Here is a 20,631-nt window from a genome sequence, read left to right as displayed (position 1 = left end):
AGTTCAAGAGAGTGGTTGCGAGCTGAGAAGCCTAGGCCCAGGCGCTCTCAGTACTCCCTTGACTGAACTACAAATCCCAGGAGCCCTCAGGCAGCTAAAGCAGCATCAGACCACTCTGGACCGCATGATGGGGCTGCATGCCCATGTGGCAGCTAGTTGCCCACCCCACTTGCCCTTGGGACTGCAGCTCCCATGAGCCTCCACTGTGGCCAGTGTTAAGGTGCCACTGGACACCACTGAGGCCATTACCACAGGCCAGGGACAGTAGTGGGAAACCTAATGCGGCTGCTGGCCAAAGGCACCTGAGCCCTGGTGCAAGAGGAGAGCCAGGGTCTCTGCTGCTGACCACTGCCTCTGAGGGCCATCTGTCAGGGATGCTTTGATCGAGATTTCCTGCATGGCAGGGAGTTGGGCTGGATGGCCCTTGTGGTCTCTTCCAACTCTACGATTCTATGATTCTAAGGGGCCGCCCGGCCAGCCCAGGCCTGCCTAAGCCTCCCTCCCCAGATTCTTCCCCTCAGCCACACACCACTCGCCTGGGGAAAATGGAAAGAGTTTATTGAAGGCTTTAATGTAAAAAACAACAACAACCCCACAACCCACCCCCAAAGTAAACAAGGACCCCCTCCTTCCTCCCTTCCGCCGCTGACATGGCTTCCTCAGGGTCAAGGGTCCGGCAGGCCTTTCTCCTCATCTGGTGGGCAGTCCACAAAGTCGGCCAACATGGATTCCGTCTCGTCCACTGGCGCAACCTGTCCAAAGGAGAAGAGGAGGGTGCAAGTCAGCTGCAGCTGCCTGGGACTCTCCTCTGACGCCTCATTTTTAATATCATCATCATCATCATCATCATCATCATCATCATCATCATCATCATCATCATCACCTTTAGTGATACACATCCCTTTCCTCAGCCCAGGAACTTAAAACAAAACTTAACCAAACATAATTAAACTATCAATGCAAATAAAATCAGTTAAAGTGTAAACATTGAAAGCATGGGCTGGGAAGAATTAATATAAACCCAGCACATTCGGAAAGCCCCCTCCCCTGCTTAGCGGTCAGCCCTTGAAGGCCATGGCCAGAGCAAAAGGCCTTCTTGACCGCAGGAAGATGGCCAGGAGGGCTCAGCCTGACCTCTGAGGAAGGAAGGGAGGGAAGGAAGGAGCCTGGGAGAAGCGACCCAGAGGTTTCACTGATTGACTGAGTGCCATGTATTTCATATTAAGCATTGCCCTCCCCTCCCCATTGCCACCCTGGGAACAGGGGCAACCCGCCACTAGCATGACAGCACCCAACAGGGTCCTGGCTCTTGTGCTCTTAAAGCACTGACCTCCACAGCTGGCCTCTTAAAATGCTGACCTCCACAATATCCAGCGCCAGCCAGGAGTGAGCTGTGCTCTCACAGACAGACAGGCCCAGAGGTGTGCTCCTTGGGAAATGGAAGGGGAGCAAGGGGCAATGCTATCTCCTTAAGTCCCGGCCTGATAAGGGACACTCTCTAACCCTCTCCAGAAAGTCACCTGAGGGAGGGAGGTGCGCTCACCCTGCCTGCATCACAGGAGACCCCCACCACAGCTCCAGAGGGTCCCTTCCCAAGACGCCTTACCTCCTCTTCCTCCTTGACCTCCACAACTTCCTCCACCAGCGGCAGTGGGTTCTCCAGCTCTCCTCTTGCGAGTCTGACCTCTGCGCCTCCTTCTCCTGGGCACCTGCTGCTCCCGGCAAGCGCCTCCCCCTGCTCTTCTTCCTCTTCCTCTGGCTGAAGAGCCCCTGCCACTGCTACGGCGGACCCCCTGCCTGCAGCCCCCTCCTGCTCCTGGGGGGTCCTCTTGCCCCCAGCCTCCTGCTCCCCTTCCCCCTCAGGTTCCAGAGCAGGGATGGGCAGAGGGGGTGCCTCTTGCGCCACAGGCAGCGGCGGCAGAAGGGACGGCATGCTGGCAACGGGCACGGAGGGCTCCTCTGCCTTCACCAGTTGGTCGTCCTCTGCAGTCTGGCCAGGTGGGTCCTCCTCCTCTACCTCGTCTTCCTCCCCCAGCCCTTGAACCGGGTGGAAGGCTTCCTCCTCCACCTCCATCAGGAGCCCTGCAGCCCCTTCCTCCTCCTCTTCCTCCATCAGCCTGGAGGGTTCTTCTTTCCCTGGCAGCAGCACAGGTGGCTCTTCCTCACTCCGTTGGGGCAAGGCGGTCAGCAGCCCTTCCTCCTCCATCAGCCCTTCCTCCTCTTCTTCCTCTGTCAGGCCTTCCTCCTCATCAAAATCGTCATCTTCCTCATCCAACTCCTCCATCTCCTCATCATCCATCTCCTCATCGTCCATCTCTTCTTCAAACACTCCTTCCTCTTCATCAAACTCTTCTTCCTGGGTGGCAGGGGGTGGGAGAATGGACATTCACTGCACCAGCCTCCTCCTGCCCACAGCTGCCCCCAAGACCACTCCGGTCCCCCACTGGCCCTGCACTCCAACCCTCTCTGGATCAGCCCTCAAGACACACCAGACACCTGCCGCACAACTGGAAAAAGCTTCCCCACCCATCAAGAAGTGGACAGAGGGGCCCTTAGGGCTGCTCCTGCCCCTCCAGAGGTTTCAGAAGCCTCCAGATGTAGAAAATCAGCTGCAGAGCGCCCCCCCCCCATTTTTCACAGCATTGTTTTACCTCAAAAATAAACTTTTTTGCCAAATATGACAGTGGACTTCCTGCCACCAATTTTTTGATGCTGTAAGGGGGGGTATTCTCAGCAGTTTCTGTGGCCCCTGGGGTAGGAGTGCCATTGCCCACCCCATCTCAGCACATCAGGGAGAGAGAAAGAGCAGATGAGCAAAGGGAGCCCCCTGCCATGGAGGCAGCCCCCCACCTCACCCCGGTTACAGGCTCAGCCGTGGCCCCTAGTCCATAAGGGCCTTCACAAGCACCCCACTCACCTCCTCCTCATCATCATCATCAAAGTAGTCCTCCTCCTCTTCCTCCTCCTCCTCCGGGAAGTCTTCCTCATCCTCTTCATCTTCCTCCTCCTCCTCGCTGCTATTGATGTTGATGACCGTGGGGTCTTCATCCACCAGGGTTGGGAACAGGAGGTCACTGGCCGCAGGGGCTGGGGAGGGGGGCAGCACCATGGCCGCAGAGGAAGAGGAGGAGGAAGGAGTGGGAACAGGGGCAGGGACCACCGGGGGCCCTTGGGGGAGAGGTGGCACCACGGGCTCCAGAGAACCCTCCTCAGGGGCTACGCAGGGAGGTGAGGTGGGAACAGTGGGCAGCACAGGTGGGGGCAAGGGCAGGGGAGGCGCAGGCACAGATGCCGCCATCGACGCCGCTGCCACCGGCACTGATACCGCTGCCGATGCTGCCACCCCAACACCTGCGCTGCTGCTGGCTGTCTTTCCCAGCTGCCCTTTGGGCACGATGACCACACTATCGTCTGAGTCACTATCCAGTGAGATCTCTACGTCCTCTTCCTCCTCCTTGTCGTAGTGGACAAAGACAGAGCGGCGGAGCTTGGCCCCTGCTGCCAGAGCGGCTGCCTCCGCTGTGCAGGGCGAGGGGGGCAGGACAGGCTCCTCGGGAGTCAGGCGGGGAGGCAACTGGGCTGAGCCCAGGCCGGTCAGTGGCAGGCCCAGAGAACTGGCTGAAGAGGGCAGTGCGGAGGGGGAGGCTGGGGGAGGGGCAGGGAACCGGGGGGCTGCGAAGGGCAGAGGGGGGGCTGGACGGAATGGGGAGGCGGAGGCGGCTGCGGCTGCAGCAGGGGAGACCTCGGAAGAACCAGGTGGGGGACCAGGGGGGCTGGCCAGGGGGAGCTGCAGGGAGGGCACACGCGGGTGGAGGAGGGCATTGCAGATGACCAGGGCTTCTGCACAGAAGGTCGACACCTGAGAGGGAAGAGAAGAGAAGAGAAGGGGGTCACAGAGGGTGAGGGGGACTGAAATGGCCCCCCAAAGACCCACACACACATCTGGAACCTGTGGCTAGAAGATGTTTCTGATGGCCACAAGAAGAGTCACAGAGAAGAAAGTGGCCCATCAGTGAGTGCCAGCCACTAGGGCCAGGTGGAGCCTCCAGCCCCAGGGGCAACCTACCACTAGAGATGGGTTGCTCAAGGCAATGGAGGGAGGAAACTATTCACCCCATGCGCCAGCCCATAGATTTTCTATTATTTCTTGATTAAAATGTTTTCCAACTGAACTACATCATGAGATCTCAAGGTAGGAGATAATACAATCAGTGCACCCCATTTAAACACTGGAATGTAGTAGAAATAATTTAAGAACATTTGATGAGTTAAAACCCACTGAAACAAATGGCACCAATTTAAAACCACAAACCATGTGCAGTATAAAACCTTTCTGGTTGCAAGAGCTTTTGATAAAAAGCCTTGTTTTCTGACCTGGAGCTGGGAGCCCATTGGACCCTGATCCCACCACATACTGCCCCCATAGGTGTCCCCCCTCTGGTAAGACTCAGTCCCGGGCAGGAAGATACAGGGAGCCAGGTACCATCCGAAGAGGGCAGGGGGCTGGGCCTGCAGGGGCCAGACCTGTCTTTGGAGCTATTTTTAAATGGATGGGTGTGTGGGGGAAATACAGTGACTTGCATGACTCCTCTGTGCTTATTTGCGAGGGAGGGGTCCCAAACGGCATTCCATGTACACGCACCTGGGCAAGGAAGCCTCACCTGCAGGTTGGGATCCGCACGGCCCTGGCTGAAGAGGCGCAGGGCGCAGTGGAGAGGTGGTGGGCAGGAGGGGGCTGGGGCCAAGACCAGGGCCAGCAGCAGGCGGTACAGCTCACGGCAGCAGGCAGCACTGAGATAGGGAGAGCCCAGGAGAGGTTCAGCCTGGCCCAAGCGGATCAGCAGCAGGACCACCAGCTCTTGTAGCCTCTGCATCAGAAACAGAAAGAGAAAAGAGAGGTCAGCAGTGGAAACAGCCACCACCGACAGACTCTGGCCCCAGGGACTACTTCTGCAGAGGACTCTTTGTGTTTGCAGGGGGGGCGGCCAGATCATCTTGGAGCAGCCTTTCCAGCTGTATCATTCTAAGCCCCAGCACAAGGACTCAGAGGCTGAAGGGGAAAATAGCACTTCCCACCAGGCATGCTTGCACCTGAGACCTTGGAAAGGCCCTCTGCGTCCAAGGAGAGCAGGTAAGAGTGAATCAGCCTCCAGAAGAGGGTTTGCTCACCTCTTGCCCCCCATTGCCCACTGGTGCTGTCACTTGTCTGATTTTCAGTTCAGCCTCCAAAGAGGTTGAAGAACTACATCTCCAGCACCGGGGAGCAGCAGCCTTAGGAAGGACTGGTGCAGGAGTCTCAGAGTACGTGCAGAGTGCAGCATCACATGCGCTTTGGATAGAAGGACCAGGCCTGACCAGTCAAGCCCTTGAGGCCCCGGGGAGGAAGGCCATCGCCTCCCCAACCCCCAATTTCCCCTCCCCACTTCTCCCACCACTGCAGCAGTGCTGCCAGCTGAGCAGGAGGCAACCAAACATTCCCAGAAAGTGCCAGGGTTGGTCTCTGTGTGGAAACTACAAGTACTTCCATGACCTGTCCTCATCTCTCCTTTGGCACCCAGGAGCATCATAAACGCAGGCAGGCGCAAGACCCCTGTGACTCTTTAATCAAGATCCAAGCAGGAGAACACCAGCAAAGCTGCGCCTAGGCACCAAACATGTCCACCACGTGCCTCAACCCGCCACAGCCACATGCACCAATAGAAGGGGGAGCAAGGGTCCACATTCACGAACACATACACAGAGTGCAGGTGAGCTCACCTTGTGCGTTTGTTCCTTGATGAGGCTGCCTGTGAGGAGGAGGGTGCGGCTGAGACCTGGGGATGGTGCGAGATGGGGGGGGGGGGGGGGAAGAAGAATTGAATCAGGGGGCAGGAAGCTGGGCCCCTTCCCCTTCTCCCCTCACCATGACTGGTGCCATGCTCCCTCTCAGATGGGGGGAGAGTCTGGGACCCCGCAAGCTGACCTCATATCCATGGTCTCTTGGCAGAGGCCAGAGTTCCCATGCCAGGAGCCCCCCACCCACCAATGAGAGCCAACCTCCTCCCTTCCTCCCCCCCATCCACCTGCAGACCCTAAGGCCCCAGCCTTACCTTGCAAGGCGGCCAGGCAGACACTGCTGTTGGCCCAGGGGTCGTGCTTCTGGTACAGGGACCCCCCCAGCCCCCCCACCTCAGACAGCTTGGGCTTCTTGGCACTGGGCTTCTCGTCAGAGCAGGGGAGGCGCCCCTCACACATCTGCAGGGAGAAGAGGCAGGCAGAGGAGGCTGAAGGGGAGGGGCCCAAAAGGTGAGGGGGTAGAAGTGGGGAGGGAGAGGCCTCACCTTGAGCGTGTCCGTTGGGGGGCTGATGTCGCTGATCATGTGGCCCAGCAGGGCATCCTCACTTGGGGTCCCATGCCCCTGCAGAATGCCTGACGCCACCCCGGCTACCTGCACCCACAAGTCCAGGACCTGGTAGAGTCGTGTTCGGACAGCACTGAGGTGGGGAGAGGATAAGGTCATCCTAGTGGCCACAGCATCCCCACAACCACCCAGGGCTACTTCACAACATCCCAAGGTGGCAGAGGGCCCTGCACCACTGGCAGATAACAATCCCAGCAACCGGGAGGTCTGTAGGGACCCACCCAGGTCCTCCAGGCCCACTTGAAGATGTCCTCTCTGCCCCATCTGGAGAGGATTTCCCAGACAGGTCCTTTTTGGCAACTGGTCCCAAGGGAGACTCAGCTGCTCCCCCTCCGCTTTCCCACCACTTGCAAAATCCTTTCCTTTCCCTCAAGTAGGTATTTAGCCATGTTGGTATGGTGTCTGCTTTGATGTATTTTTATTCTGACATTTATTTTGTTCCGACTCTGGGAAAGAATTGCTGCCAGACACAGAGTCTGATCTGGCGCACCACAGCTCCTTCTTATCAAGACAAGGCACCTGTACGGCCGCTCCTGTCCAGCGGGGAAGAGCTCCTGGCCAGCACCCCACATGCTGAGAACCTGGGGGAAGAGGCGGCGGAGGGTCCCCCCGAAGCGCACCAGGCGAGGTCCACACCTGCAAAAAGGAAGGGGACAAAGGAAGGGCCGTTACTGGAGAGGAGGGGTCACACTGTTCTCCAGGGGAAGGGAAGACCACCAACGCAACCCCCCCCCCAAAAAAAACCCACACACTCACACCAAGATGAGGGCTGAGAGAAGGTCTAGGGTCTCCAGGTGGACAGAAGGCAAGATGAGCATCCGGAGGGGACCATCCCCGAACCAGCTCTGGAAGACCCCAGGGGTGTGGGGGAAGAAGTGAGTCAGCCCCCAAGAGGGGTCCTCAAAAGATCCTCCCCCAGCAATCATTGCCCTGCCCTGAAGAAGCTCCCCACTATGAAAAGGGGAGGGGAGAGAATCTCTACAGACCCCCACCCCATTTTCTACAGCTGGATTCTATGTGCTCTCATCGTAGTGATAAATATGAATACAAACATTTCAGGCAGTTTTAATTAAACAGGGTTAATCATTCATCATTTCCATAAGACCAGCAGACCCATTTCACCTTAAATAAGGCACCAAGGAGGTCCTAGTTTAAATGATCACCTAAGATTAAGTATAAACTGGAAGGGCTGATAGTCCTGCTGTGGAACTCCTGCCCTTAAGAGACAGGCCAGGTTCTCCCTGCTGCATATACCAAGATACTCTGCATTGAAGCAAAAACCCACCACTTTTATCACAAGGCTTCGCTTTTCTTTGACTTTTCAAACATTCACTTTTTAAAACACTGGAAGTAGCTGTCTTATTGTTTCTGGGTGGGCTTTTAAAAATTATGATTAACAATTTTCATTATGGTCAGAGGAAAGCAATGGAAAACCCTTCTGACAGGGTTGCTACAAGTTGGAAACAAATTGATGGTAACCCACCCCCCCACCCCCAAAATGCGGATGCTGGCCTGCTGGGGGTTATACAAATTTAACCAGTAAATAAAGTCTAATTTGCAGCATAAACGCTGAGGCAGGCACCTAAGAAGAAGTAAATGGGGAACCCTACAAAGAAGTGTGCTGAAAGGCCAGCTGACTCAGGTAAAGGATTTCTTGCACCTGAATGGTTAAAAAAAAGAGGGGGGGTTGGTCTGATGAACTCAGAGGAACCAGCACAGCCTCCAAGATCTTTGAGGGAGGAGGCCCTTCTTCTCTGGGCCACCAGCTTCCCAGGCCTCTTTGGCAGGAACATGGGAGTGGGCCTCCTTGCTGGCTGTGGAACTCTCTGCCACATGAGACTAAAATAGCCTTTTCCTTCTTGCCTTCCATCGGCCCCAAAAGACTTTTCTTTCATTCTAGGAAAAGTTCCAGAATTGTGTTTATTTCTTTGCAAAATAGACTTCAAATGTGACATCGAAACTTCTTTTACTCCTATTTTTAACTGCCCTTTATTTTTTCTAATTGGCATTTCAGACTACTCATGGCATTGATAGTTTAACACAATGCTAATGCTACTCTTTTGCACATTTTCTCCTATGCTAAATCCATTTCAAATTTAGATCAGTACAATGTCGAGTCTCAGCTCTAGAAAAAAAAGGTATGATCTCAGTCACAAATCCTCTATAGCTGCCCAGGGCCACTCCTGTCCCAGACACCTCCAGGCCAATCCCAGAAAAGCCCCAAAGACCTTTCTTTCACTCCGTTCCACCTGCAAAATGGTGAAAGGATGCCACCATTTGGAAAATAAATACAGAGGAAAGAAGGTATCGGGGGAGGCTTTGGCAGATGAGTGTTTTCTCCATGTTAAGGGATCACTGGTTGCACAATTTCCACTTCAACATCAAATTAAACCTAGCAGGGGGCACAAGTGGGGTCTGTGGGCCTGAGGGCATGTGCTCCAAATGCTGCTCCCACCCTCAGCTGGTCACTCACAATATTTTTGGTGGAAATCTCGAGGGCTCTGCAGACGAGGTCAAGGATGTCTTGAACAGGGACGGTGACTGGGGCGACGAACTCCTTGCTGAAACGGAAAAGAAAGTGGGGGTCCAGGGGTCCTGAGCCCCACAGAGGCAGGGAGGCAAGGGGCGGGGTGGTGGAGCAAGGGTTGTCGACCTGAGCATGTTGCAGAGGCATCTGAGCAGCCCTGAGAAGCGGAGGCGCAGCTGCAGGAGGAAGTTGGTCTCTCCGTCCTCAGTGGGGGGCAGCACCATCTCCACGCCGGGCCCCTCGTAATGCAGGGGGTCTGAGGAAAGAGGGGGTGGCGAGAGGCAGGGCAGCCCCATCAGCTGGGCCCTTCTTTCAGCCTCTCTTCTGCTGTAGAGTGGGCCCTCAGGGTCCACTGGGGTCTGGTTCCAGAACCCCCATGGAGACCAAAATCTGTGGGTGCCCAAATCCCATTATGGCAAAATCAAGGTTTGCTTTTCAGAATGTATTTTTTTAAAGTATTTTTAAACTGCAGATAGTCAAATCCATGGATAAAGAATTCGGGGATATGGTGCTGATCGTATTTCTTTTCATGAAGCCATGGGGCATAATAGTGCTAAAGTCCTGGGGAGGCCTGGAACAAGGCCCATTTCTGGAAGACAGCAGGAGCATTTGCCCAATAAATCTGCCCTTGCAGGATGCAGAAGGGCCCCCGCTGTCCCACAGGAACAGGGCAGTGGCTCACAAAGCCAAGCCTCTTTCTGACATGGGCATGTGGCACACCCAGCGTCCAGGAGATCCTTGGCTGAACCCCCCCCCCCCCACCAGCCATCCTACTAGGGGACAAGAGGCTGACTTCTGACTTCCCACAGCCAAGGTCATAGGTTTGTGGCCCTCCAGGTGATCTGGGGACTTCAAATCCCACTAGTCCCAAAGGCCACCATACCGCCACTAGCACAGAATGCTGGGATTTGCATTCCATCCTCAACTTTTACCCATGAGCACAAACAGACCTGTCTCAATCAGAAGAAGAGTTTGAGACTGTTACTACAAGTCCCAGGATCCCACAGGCTGGGAGGATTCCAAGTGTTACAGTCCAAGAAACTTTCCCAAGGAAGACCAGAGATCTAAGGCAGTGCAATGTGGTCTGCCCTCACAAGCTGGACTGAGTGCTCATAGGATGTGAAAGAGCCTCAGTATTGGCACCTTTCATGAAGTGTGTGACCGCAAAACCTGCCAAGAGAATGCAGAGCAGCAGTGGGGTTCCTCATGCTCAAGGTCTTTGTTCTGGAAAATGGCTGCTTCCTATGAATGCTGGGATTTGTAGTCTGGGGAAGCACTAAAGGACCTCTTTGACTGGGAATTCTGTTCCCCTCCCTAATTGTGAAAACCCAGGATTCCACAGTAGTGGTAAGTGAGGCAAGAACCCTCTACTTGTGAGGTGTAGAAGGGCCCCAGGTATCATGTTGTACAAACATGTTCTCCCAGACGCTGTCCAGAACCGCAAAGAGTGCTCAATAATTGCACAGCGACCCTCGCACTTTCACACAGGGGGAAGAACATGTGGCAGAAATTTGCTCTTGCAGGAAAACACCAAGTAGGTGGAAGGACAGGTTACTCACCTGTAACAGTATTTCTTCGAGTGGTCATCTGCGAATTCATACAAATGGGTTTTACTGCGCCTGCGCAGTGCTGTTCGGAAACTTCTAGAATCACTGGGCAAAGTACACTTTGCAACACTTAGAAACTTTTTGGCGGTAACCCCGCCCCCCTCCTATAAAGCCCCGGTTCCCGCTCTTTTCCCCAGTTCCAAATTTTTCCGCCAAGTCGGCGATGTAATACAGAGCCAATGTGAGCAGGACACCGAGGGGAGGATGGGCGGGATTTGTATGAATTCGCAGATGACCACTCGAAGAAATACTGTTACAGGTGAGTAACCTGTCCTTCTTCTTCGTGGTCTCTGCGAATCATACAAATGGGTTTAGACTGACAAGCTTAGGTACAAGGAGGAGGGAGTGTCCTGAGACCAGAGCATAAGGTAAACCAAAGTACTTTTATTACAACAATAAAGCACTTTAAACCAATAACAGGAGTCAGTCTTATCAGTGTAAAAACCTCAATAGGCAATAATATTGCAAGACCTGAGGAGAAGACATAAGGTCATGCATGACCTAATCACATCATCACGTACACACAGGTAAGATAGTACAGATCCTGACAGAAGCGCAAGATAATGCGAGACCAAACCCATCCCACAGGATGGAAAAAATGTAATAGTTATATCACACTATACAAAGCACCTCAGAAAAAACGATCAATGCAACCCTGAGACCAGCACAGCCCTCCCAAAGGCTGCATCCCTTTTGGCCCTGGTGTCCAACCTATAATGCTTTATAAACGTCAATGGTTGGGACCAGACAGCAGCCTTGCACATTTCCCCCAAGGGGATGCCCGCAAGGAAGGCAGAAGACGCTGCAACCGCCCTAGTCGCATGCGAGCGTATTCTGGTAGGTGCCGGTCTGCCTGATAGTTCATAACAGAGATGGATGGTGTTTGCCACCCATTTGGACAGTCTCTGGGATGACACCGGTAGCCCCTTCTTCGGTCCCGAGTAACATTGAAAGAGTCTTTCGGAACGGCTCGAAACCGAAGTTCTGTCAAGATAGAACGCCAACGCCCTGCGGACGTCTAACATATGTAAACTGCGTTCCTCAGGGGTGGATGGGTTCGGGGCTAGGGAAGGCAAAACAATGTCCTGACACATATGAAAAAATGACACCACCTTAGGGAGGAAGGTAATGTCGGTCCGAAGGACCACCTTGTCCTTATGGAACCGAAGGAAGGGTTCATCCCTCCGCAAAGCACAAAGTTCACCTGCCCGGCGGGCAGAAGTTATGGCCACAAGGAAGGCTGTTTTCCAAGTGAGTAGCCTTAAGTCTGTTGTGGCCAAGGGTTCAAAGGGTCCAGACTGGAGAGCGGGCAGTACAACGTCCAGGCTCCATGCAGGTGTCGGGGGAGAAACCTGTGGGAGGAGGTTGTTACACCCTTTCAGAAAGTTCTTAACAAGGGGTTCCCTGAAAAAAGAAGGTAAGCCATCATATTGAAAAAAGGAACAAATGGCAGACAAATAACATTTCACAGACGTGAGACACAAGCCCGCGTCCACCAGCGTCATTAGGAACTCCAGCACCACCGGTACCGAAACCTGGTTCGGGGAAAGGTGCTTGTCATCAAGGAAACGCAGGAACCGTCTCCACTTGGAGGCGTAGGATTTCTGCGTCGCAGGTTTCTGTGCAGCCTGGATCACCGTCCGTACCGACTGCGGGAGCGAAGTCAATGGAGTCTCCATGCCACCACCGGGAGCGAGTCGATGTCTGGGTGTCGGACTCTCCCGCCCTGGACAGTGAGAAGGTCCGGTCGCGGTTCTAGCCGGAGAAACTCGTCGTTGGAGAGATGGAGCAACAACGGGAACCACGGCTGCCTCGGCCACCACGGCGTGATGAGGATCGCGTCGACGTGGTCCTGCAACATTTTGGAAACCACTCTGGTGATTAGTGGGAACGGGGGAAAGGCGTAGATCATTTCCCCGGACCAATCGAAAGCGAACGCGTCTCCGAGGGATCTCTCGTGCCGCATTCGGGAACAGAACTGGGGGCAATGACTGTTGGAGGCCGTTGCAAAGAGGTCGATCAGGGGGTTGCCCCATCGACGAAACAGATCGCAGACAGTCTCCGGATGGAGTCTCCACTCGTGGCAGGTCGAGACGGTCCTGCTGAGGCGGTCCGCCAAGGTGTTTTCGTCTCCCGGCAGGTGAATCGCTTGGAGAAGGACACCCCTCGGGATGCACCAATTCCAGATTCTCAACGTGATGTCCAGGAGGGTCGTTGACTTGGTGCCCCCCTGCTTGTTGAGATAGTACATCACAGTTGTGTTGTCTGTCCTGATAAGGACCACCTTGCCTGTGATGCTGGATTCGAAGGCTCTGTGTGCTTTTTCCACGGCCAGCATTTCCAATGCATTGATGTGGAAGGTAGACTCCAGAGGGGACCACCTCTCTCTTACACAAAGGTCCAAGAGGTGAGCGCCCCAGCCCTCCATCGACGCATCCGTCGTTAAAGTCAACTGTGGCTGAGGTTGGGCGAAGGGTACGCCGCCGCAGACGTTGTGGGAGTCCAACCACCACAGTAGGGAAGCGGCTACGGGCCTCGGTACGGTGAGCCATGTGTGGGGAGGGTCGGACATGGGGTCGAAGACCGACAGGAACCACGACTGTAGGGGCCTCAGACGCAACCTTGCCCATGGAGTGACAAACGTAGTAGAAGCCATGTGTCCCAAGGCTACCTGGACGTCTCTGGCCCGCACTCTCCTGTGGGCCCGAACGGCTTGCACCGCGACCGTCAAGGCTTGAAAGCGGTCCCGAGGAAGATATGCGGTGCAAGTGACGGAGTCGAGGATGGAGCCTATAAACCGGACCTGCTTGGTTGGGACCAGGTGGGACTTTTCCAGGTTGACGACCAGCCCCAAGTGCGCCAGGAGATCCAGTGTGAAGCCGATGGCGTCCTGAAGCTCTTCCTGCGAGGGGGCTGCCAACAGCCAGTCGTCCAGGTACGGAAAGACTCTGTAGCCTCTTTGGTGAAGGTAGGCGACTACCGGGGCCATGCACTTCGTGAAGACCCTCGGAGCCGTGGCCAGTCCGAACGGAAGGACGTTGTATTGGTACGCGGCGGAGCCGATGGCGAAGGCGAGAAATCTTCGGTGGGACTCCCGAATTCCCACATGGAAGTAAGCGTCTTTCAAGTCCACCGTTGCGAACCAAAGGTCCTGGTGAAGCAAAGGCATAATAGAAGCTAGAGTGACCATACGGAAGCGTCGGTAACGCAAAAAGGAATTGAGTCCCCTTAAGTCCAGAATGGGTCTAGTTCCACCATCTGATTTAGGTACCGTGAAGTACCTGGAAAAAAAGGCCTTAGACAGCAGTTCTGGTGGCAAAGGAGATATGGCCCCTTTTTGAAGGAGAGAGCGCACTTCGTCGAGAAGGGTGTCTGAGGGGGAAGTGGTAAGAAACGCTCCGGTGGGAGGGAGGTCTTCGAACTCAAGGGTATAGCCCCTTCGGACGATGGTTAGGACCCAAGAGTCGGAGGTGATGGAGGCCCACACGGTGACATAGGGCCTGAGTATGTTCAAAAAATAAGGGCAAGGCAAGACGAAGTGCGCAAGGGGACTTCACGCCCTCTTTTTAGGCTGGTCAGCATCCTGCCTTCGGGCCTTGCGGTATTTGGGAGGGTAAGGCCGACGACCAGAGGAGGAAGAGGACTGGGACGGGTACCTCTGCCGCTGGGAGCCCTGCTGATTGAACTGGCAGTCTTGATAGAATGGTCTCTGGGACTGACCTTGCTGGTGGTGCCAGGGGCGGAGCCGCTTACGGAACGGAGCAGAGTCTGGAGCTGACATGCCGTGTTTCCTAGCTGCCGCCTTCATTCTAAACTTCCTGTTTAGCTTGTCGTCCGTGTCGGTATGAAAGAGCCCCGAGTCGTCGATGGGCATGTCTTCGATCGCGGACCGAACGCCCTGATTCAGGTCCGATCCGCGGAGCCAGGCATGACGTCGCAGGGCGATGGAGGCGGCCATGGCTCTGCCGGTGCACTCTGCCATGTTCCTGGAAGCTGTAATTAGCCAGCTTCCAATCGAGTGTGCCTCGTCTCTGATCTCCGCCAAGGTGCGTTGAGCCTCATCAGGGACATCTGGGATGACAGGGGAGATTCCCTCCATGAGGGTCTGTACATAAGCCCCCATGCAGGCGGTGTAATTCACCGCCTTAACAGTCAACGCCGAAGCCGCGTATGCCTTCCTCGCGAGGGCATCCACCTTCTTGGCCTCCTTGTCCAACGGGAGTGAAGACTGACGCTGGGAAGAGGCACGTTGGGCTCCTTCAACAATAGCGGAGTTGAGGCGAGGGTGGGAAGCCAGCCAGGGGGCATTGGGGGATGACACCCTATAGAGGGACTCTATCTTGCGAGGCGGTCCCAGGAGAGAAGCAGGAGCATCCCAAGAGCGTTTAACAAGAGACTCCAAGGAGGGCAAAAACGGTATCGACGGCGGGGTTTGTACACGGCCCTTCACCCGACGCTCGATTGGATCCCTGGCCGCTTCCTCGGGATAGGCCAGCTCGATGTCTAGGGCGCGAGACATCTTAATAACGTGTTCGGCAAAGGAGCGCACGTCATCAGTCGGCGAAGCGGGATCAGGTTGATGGAGGCTCAGGGAGATGTCATCAGCCCCGTCGTCCTCATCCGAAGGAACTTCGGGTTCAGGAAGGAAATCCGGCTCCGAATCGGAAGGGATGGTGTGCACCACCGACTCTGATCTGGGATGAGTAGAAACATGGCGGGGAGGAGAGCGAGGGCGCACCGAGGCGCCAGATGTCTTGCCTTCACGACCCTGAAGGTCTCTAGACGGGAACTTCAGCATAGCCACATCTCTGGGGACAGCCATGTAAAATCTGTCAGACTCCGAGTCGTAGAAGTATTCGTCGGGATCGACGTCCCTCCCTGGCGAGGGAGTCGGGGATCTCCTCCCGCGGGGATGGGCCTCCTCCTCATCAAAATGAACGTCCAAAGCGGTGGCTGACGTCGATGGTTCAGCGAGTGGGGGATGGCGCACCACAGCAGTGGAGATATCCCCAGCGACGGACTTCTTGTGTGGGGAGCGTCCCCTGTTGCTTCGTCGGTCAGAGGACGCCGGCCGGCGGTCCTTAGATCGTGGAGATCGGGATCGAGAGCGTGGGCGGCCCCGGGCGTCCTCTTTGTCGGTCCCGGCCTCGGAGCGGGGCTTAGGGTGGCTCCTGGAATCTTCCTTGCCGGTTCCGGCCTCGGGGCGGGATTTGGGATGGTCCCGAGACTTAGTCTTCTTCGGAGCTGAGACCTCCGGAGCAGAACTGATCGTGGACGAAGGCCTCTTCTTGGAGGAAACCGAGCCCCGTGGCGTGTCAGGAGGGAAAAACGGGATCGGGCTATCGGTGACCCTCGCACCCGTCTTGGCCTGGAGGCTGGTATCGGGAGTCGCAGTGGACATGCCCGAGCCGCTCGCTTTGGTGGTCGAAGAGCGCTCCTTAGGCAATTTGCCCTCCTTGGCGGGTTTGTCACCGCCTCTGAGCTTATCGGGGCTCGCATCCATAGCAGCGGCCGCCCCGCGGGGCTTATGACCAGTGGTCGCCCGCTTAGAAGACGTCGCCTCCTCTTGTGCAGACCTCTCCGGGTGATGGGCAGACTTGGAGGGAGCCCTAGACTTAGAGGCGCTCCGGGCCCTCGAGGGGGCATGATCGGACCTCTCGGTCTCCTGGGCGGGCAAGGCTGGTGGGGTGCTAGCCGGACTGGCCTGGGCCGGAGGTGGAGGAGCCGCGGTGGATACAGAAGGAGCGGACGAAGGACGGGGGTCCCCCTCCCGGATCTTGCCTTGGGCAATAGCAGAGGTCAGGCGAGACTCTCGATTTTTCCTGGCCTGGGAGGACATGGACTTACATAACTGGCAAGCCTTGGCATCATGATCTCTCCCTAAGCAAAGAAGACAGGACAAATGAGGGTCTTGGACAGGGACTTTACCCCCACAGACGTCACACTTCTTGAAGGGTGGCGACATATCGGAAGACGACAAGTCCGAGAAACAAAGTCCAGAAACGTAGTCAACAGTCCAAGTGGTCAAGCAGGGGGGGAAGGCGAAAAGACGGGGTCCAAGACAGTCCAAGTCAAAAGCCAAGCAGTGATTCCGAAAAAACTACGAGAGCGAAGTTCCAAACAACAGCCAAGCGCGGCGGAAAAATGGAACTGGGGAAAAGAGCGGGAACCGGGGCTTTATAGGAGGGGGGCGGGGTTACCGCCAAAAAGTTTCTAAGTGTTGCAAAGTGTACTTTGCCCAGTGATTCTAGAAGTTTCCGAACAGCACTGCGCAGGCGCAGTAAAACCCATTTGTATGATTCGCAGAGACCACGAAGAAGAAATTCGCACTCTTGAGAACAAGCATGAGAGGAAGGGATTTTGGAACAGAAAATGTCCCATCCAAGAAGCACCCGGGGGTGGTGGGAGCAGAAGCCCCTTCCCACTGCAAATGGCTCAAACATGCACTGAGAGCTCTGGCCATGCTGTTGCACAGATACAGTTCCCTCAGCCCCCCATTGCCCCCAGAAACCTACCTGTCTCTGCTCCCTCATAGAGGGTCCCCAGAAGGCTGTGGAGCGTGGCCAGGAGGCAGTGGACCTGCTGTTCCCAGCATTCTGTGTACTTGAGGCCCTGCATGAAACCGGCGCCCAGAGAGGGTAGGAGGGCATAGCATTCGCAGGCCAGCTGGGGGCAGGAGAGCAAAAAGGGGGTCAGGCCCACCCAAGCCTCCACCAACAGTGCCACCTCCTTAATTGCTCTTGAGGGGGGGAGCTCAGCTGACTAAGGAAAGAAGGAGAGGTGCCTCCTGGTTCCTTGCAAATCTGCAAGCTGCTGGGGGAGAGGATCACAAGGCCCTTCAGGTGTTGCTGCAGAAATCTATAGACTATTGTGCTGCAACCCCCAGGATTCCTTTGGCCCTTGGCTATGCTGTGTATGGGGACGATGGGAGTTGTAGGCCAAGAACATCTTCAAGAGCAGAACTATTCTGACAGGGCATCTAGTCTGGGAACCATTTACTTAATCAAGGGGAAGCGCCATCAGCATGAACCAAAAGCAAAAGAACACAGTTAATTTTTATAAGCATCGCAGCTGTAAAATTTGCACACTCTGAACACGCTGTCACCCTCCCTTGCCTACACCAAGACGAGCGCACACATTTCCAGAGCAAACTATAGAATCCTAGAGTTGGAAGAGACCACAAGGGCCCTGATCCAGTCCAACCCCATTCTGCCATGCAGGAAATCTAAATCAAAGCATCCCCAACAGATGGCCATCCAGCCTCTGCTTAAAGACCTCTAAGGAAGGAGACCCCACTACACTCTGAGGAAGGAGTGGGTTCCACAGTCAGACGGCCCTTACTCTCAGGAGGTTCCTCCTAATGTTGAGGTAAAATCTCTTTTCCCAAAGCTTGCACCCGTTGCTCCTTGTCCTGTTCTCTGGAGCAGCAGAAAACAAGCTTGCCCCTCCTCAATATGACATCTCTTCAAGTATTTAAACAGGGCTCTCTTTTATCACCTCTTAATCTTCTCTTCTCCAGGATAAACATCCCCAGCTCCCTCAGTCGTTCTTTATAGGAATGGTTTCCAGACCCTTCACCATTTTAGTCGCCCTCCTTTGGACACATGGCTCCAGTTTTTCAATGTCCTTTTTGAATTGTGGGGCCCAGAACTGGAGACAATATTATTCCAGGTGGGGCCTGACCAGAGCAGAATAGAGTGGCACTATTACTTCTCTTGATCTAGACACTATACTTTTACTGATGCAGCCTAAAATTGCATTGGCCTTGTTAGCTGCCGCATCACACTGTTGACTCATGTTCAACTTGTGGTCTACTTGGACTCCTAGATCCCTTTCACATGTGTGAGTCTCTTGTTCAGCCAGGTGTCCCCCATAATCCTATATCTGTGCATACATTTCTCTGTGTTGAATTTCATTTTGTTAGCTTTGGCCCAGCTTTCTAGTCTATTCAGGTCATTTTGAATCTTGATCCTGTCCTCTGGAGTATTAGCTATTCCTCCTAATTTGGTGTCATCTGCAAATGTGATAAGTATGCTCCCAATTCTGTCATCCAAATCATTGATAAAGATGTTGAATAGCCCTGGGCCCAGGACAGAGCCCCACTGGACACCCCTCTGGCCACTTCTCTCCAGGATGAAAAGGAGCCATTTTTGAGCACCCTTTGGCTTTGGCTGGTCAACCAATGACAAATCCATGCAACAGTTACGTTGTCAGGGGGCAAGGAGCTCACCTGTTGCAAGTGAGGCATTTCGGCGTCTACAGAGGAAAGGAAGTAGGCTGCCAATTTACCCTACAATGGTGGGAAAAGGAAGGAGACAGGAAGGTCAGCAAGAATCCTGATGGCCAGAGGTACATTCCCACATGAACACACACAGACACTTACGCGCAAGGAGCCACAGGCGCGGGGATAAAACATCATACAGGCTTTGCTTCCTTCCAAGGCAGAGAGCTGGCACTGAGCAGAGACCGGTGGGTTGGGGGTCAGGAGGGAAAAAGAAAAGACCAGAGAAGATTTGGAGGAGCAGGTCAGCCTGCTGGCTTTGGGGGTGCCACTGGTGCCCACTGAAGGGGAAAAGCCTCACCTCCGGCTTGAGGGCCAGCAGAGAGGTGAGGAGGCCTGGTATGTGGTTGGTGCTGATCTCTCGCGCCACGTCTGGCAGCTGGCAGGAGTACTCCAGGAGGTCCCTCAGGACAAGGACAGCCAACTCCATGGTGGGGGGTGGGTCCTGAGACTTTGGGGGGGGGGGAGAAAAGGGAGTGTGAGTGGGGAGCAGAGGCTGCAGGCATTGCCAACATGGCAGAAGGGGGTTGGACTGGATGGCCCTTGGGGTCTCTCCCAACTCTACCAGTCTATAATGCTATGCCCCCCCGCCCCCAAGGACTGTTGTTGTGAGAAGCCAGCCCCCCAAATCCGACTGAAGGAAGGGGGCTGCTGGGGGAGAGGGTGAGGGGCTGCCTCCTAGCCTTGCCAAGCGTGAGGAGGCTGCTGCATTCGCCTTCTCCGCCTTGGCAGACCTTTCTGCCCTTCTTCCCTCGGATGCCCAAAGCGACCTCCCAAACCCTCCGTGAAGCCCTGAGTGCCTGCAACGCCCCAGCCCCAGGCTTTGGGCTGGCTCTGGTCTTCCTTAGGCAGGGACCCTGGCTCAGGGCTGGTTCTGCCTGGGCCTCCCTCTCAACCGGGGCAGGCCCTGCTCCTCTTCCACCTGGCGCCTTCCAAGCCTTGTTCTTTGGGGGCCCCGCTCCCCGCTCGGACCTGCAGAAGGTGCTGGAGGCTGCGGAGCCACGGCAGGCAGTTCTGGGCGAAGGTCTCGGTGCTGCTCTCCGTCACCAGGAGCGAGAGGAGGCACAGGCCCTCGAAGCTGAGGAGGAGAGAAGGAAGGCGGTCAAGGGCCCCGAGGAGGAGGCGGAGGAGGCGCCCTTCCGCCGCTCTGCTGCTCACCGGGTTTTGATGGATCCCAGGCGGGCGCTGCTCAGGCCGACCAAGCCCCCGAGCGGAAGCGACGACGCCTGAAAGAGACCGGGGTCAGCGAGGGAGGGCCGGCGCTCTGCACATGCCCCGGAGCGCCCTCTCTTCCCTCCCGCCCCGCACCTGCGGGTTCCCGGCTCCTCCGCCGATGGCCTCCCTGGCGCAGCGGACCAGTCCGGCCAGGCCCTTCGGGGGCTCCGCGGGGCTCCTTCCGCATCGGCCCCGGACCAGCCCAGCCAGGGTCTCCAGCGCCAGCCGCTCCCCGAGGCCGGAGCCGGGGCACCGAGGAGGAGGAGGAGGGGAGGGTGGCGGCGGAGAGGAGCGCGACGACGAAGAAGGGGACGCCGCAGCCACCGCCGCCGCCATCGTCGCAGGAGGAGAAGGAGGCCGCTGAGGGGAGCGCGCATGAGCAGAATGCGGGGAGCAGACGAGGCGCGCGGAGAGAGCGGCCCCTGTGCAGGGCACGACGGGAAGGTGGAGGGATAGGGAGAGGGCGGAGAGCCCCTGAACCAACGCAGAGCGCCCCACTCAGGGCCGCCCTTCACTCCCTTCCTCCCTTTTGCGCAGGCGCGGCCCCCTGGGGGGCGGGGTCATGGCAGGCACGCCCGACGTATGCCCCGCCCTCCCACC

The 20,631-nt window shown here is 55.9% G+C and overlaps 1 protein-coding gene across 1 annotated transcript; it reads right to left on the bottom strand.

Moving 5' to 3' along the window:
- Positions 1 to 541: 541 nt before the first annotated feature.
- PELP1 (proline, glutamate and leucine rich protein 1) lies at positions 542 to 20,473 on the bottom strand. Its single transcript, XM_089481081.1, has 18 exons — positions 20,125 to 20,473; positions 19,975 to 20,042; positions 19,789 to 19,894; positions 19,118 to 19,267; positions 18,919 to 18,990; positions 18,766 to 18,825; positions 17,051 to 17,201; positions 9,055 to 9,184; positions 8,875 to 8,962; positions 7,158 to 7,246; positions 6,921 to 7,037; positions 6,321 to 6,474; positions 6,090 to 6,234; positions 5,758 to 5,813; positions 4,662 to 4,868; positions 2,918 to 3,859; positions 1,607 to 2,356; positions 542 to 752 (listed from the first exon to the last, which is right to left on the bottom strand). Exons 1-18 carry the CDS (start codon positions 20,365 to 20,367, stop codon positions 666 to 668), a joined length of 3,615 nt encoding a protein of 1,204 aa, XP_089337207.1. The 5' UTR covers positions 20,368 to 20,473; the 3' UTR covers positions 542 to 665.
- Positions 20,474 to 20,631: the final 158 nt, after the last annotated feature.

This window comes from Sceloporus occidentalis, unplaced genomic scaffold (assembly GCF_023333645.1).
Source record: "Sceloporus occidentalis isolate IW3139 unplaced genomic scaffold, rSceOcc1.0.p SCAF_14, whole genome shotgun sequence".
Taxonomy (NCBI): Eukaryota; Metazoa; Chordata; class Lepidosauria; order Squamata; family Phrynosomatidae; genus Sceloporus; species Sceloporus occidentalis.
The sequence above is the reverse complement of the archived record's forward strand: the minus strand, read 5'-3'. Positions and strand labels throughout refer to the sequence as shown.

Excerpts from the sequence above, each read along its gene's own strand:
- PELP1 (XM_089481081.1), bottom strand. The coding sequence starts at position 20,367 with ATGGCGGCGGCGGTGGCTGCGGCGTCCCCTTCTTCGTCGTCGCGCTCC. Across the intron at positions 19,895-19,974 it reads CTGGGATCCATCAAAACCCG|CTTCGAGGGCCTGTGCCTCC; the intron begins GTGAGCAGCAGA and ends TCTCCTCCTCAG. Across the intron at positions 6,235-6,320 it reads CCCCAACGGACACGCTCAAG|ATGTGTGAGGGGCGCCTCCC; the intron begins GTGAGGCCTCTC and ends TTCTCCCTGCAG.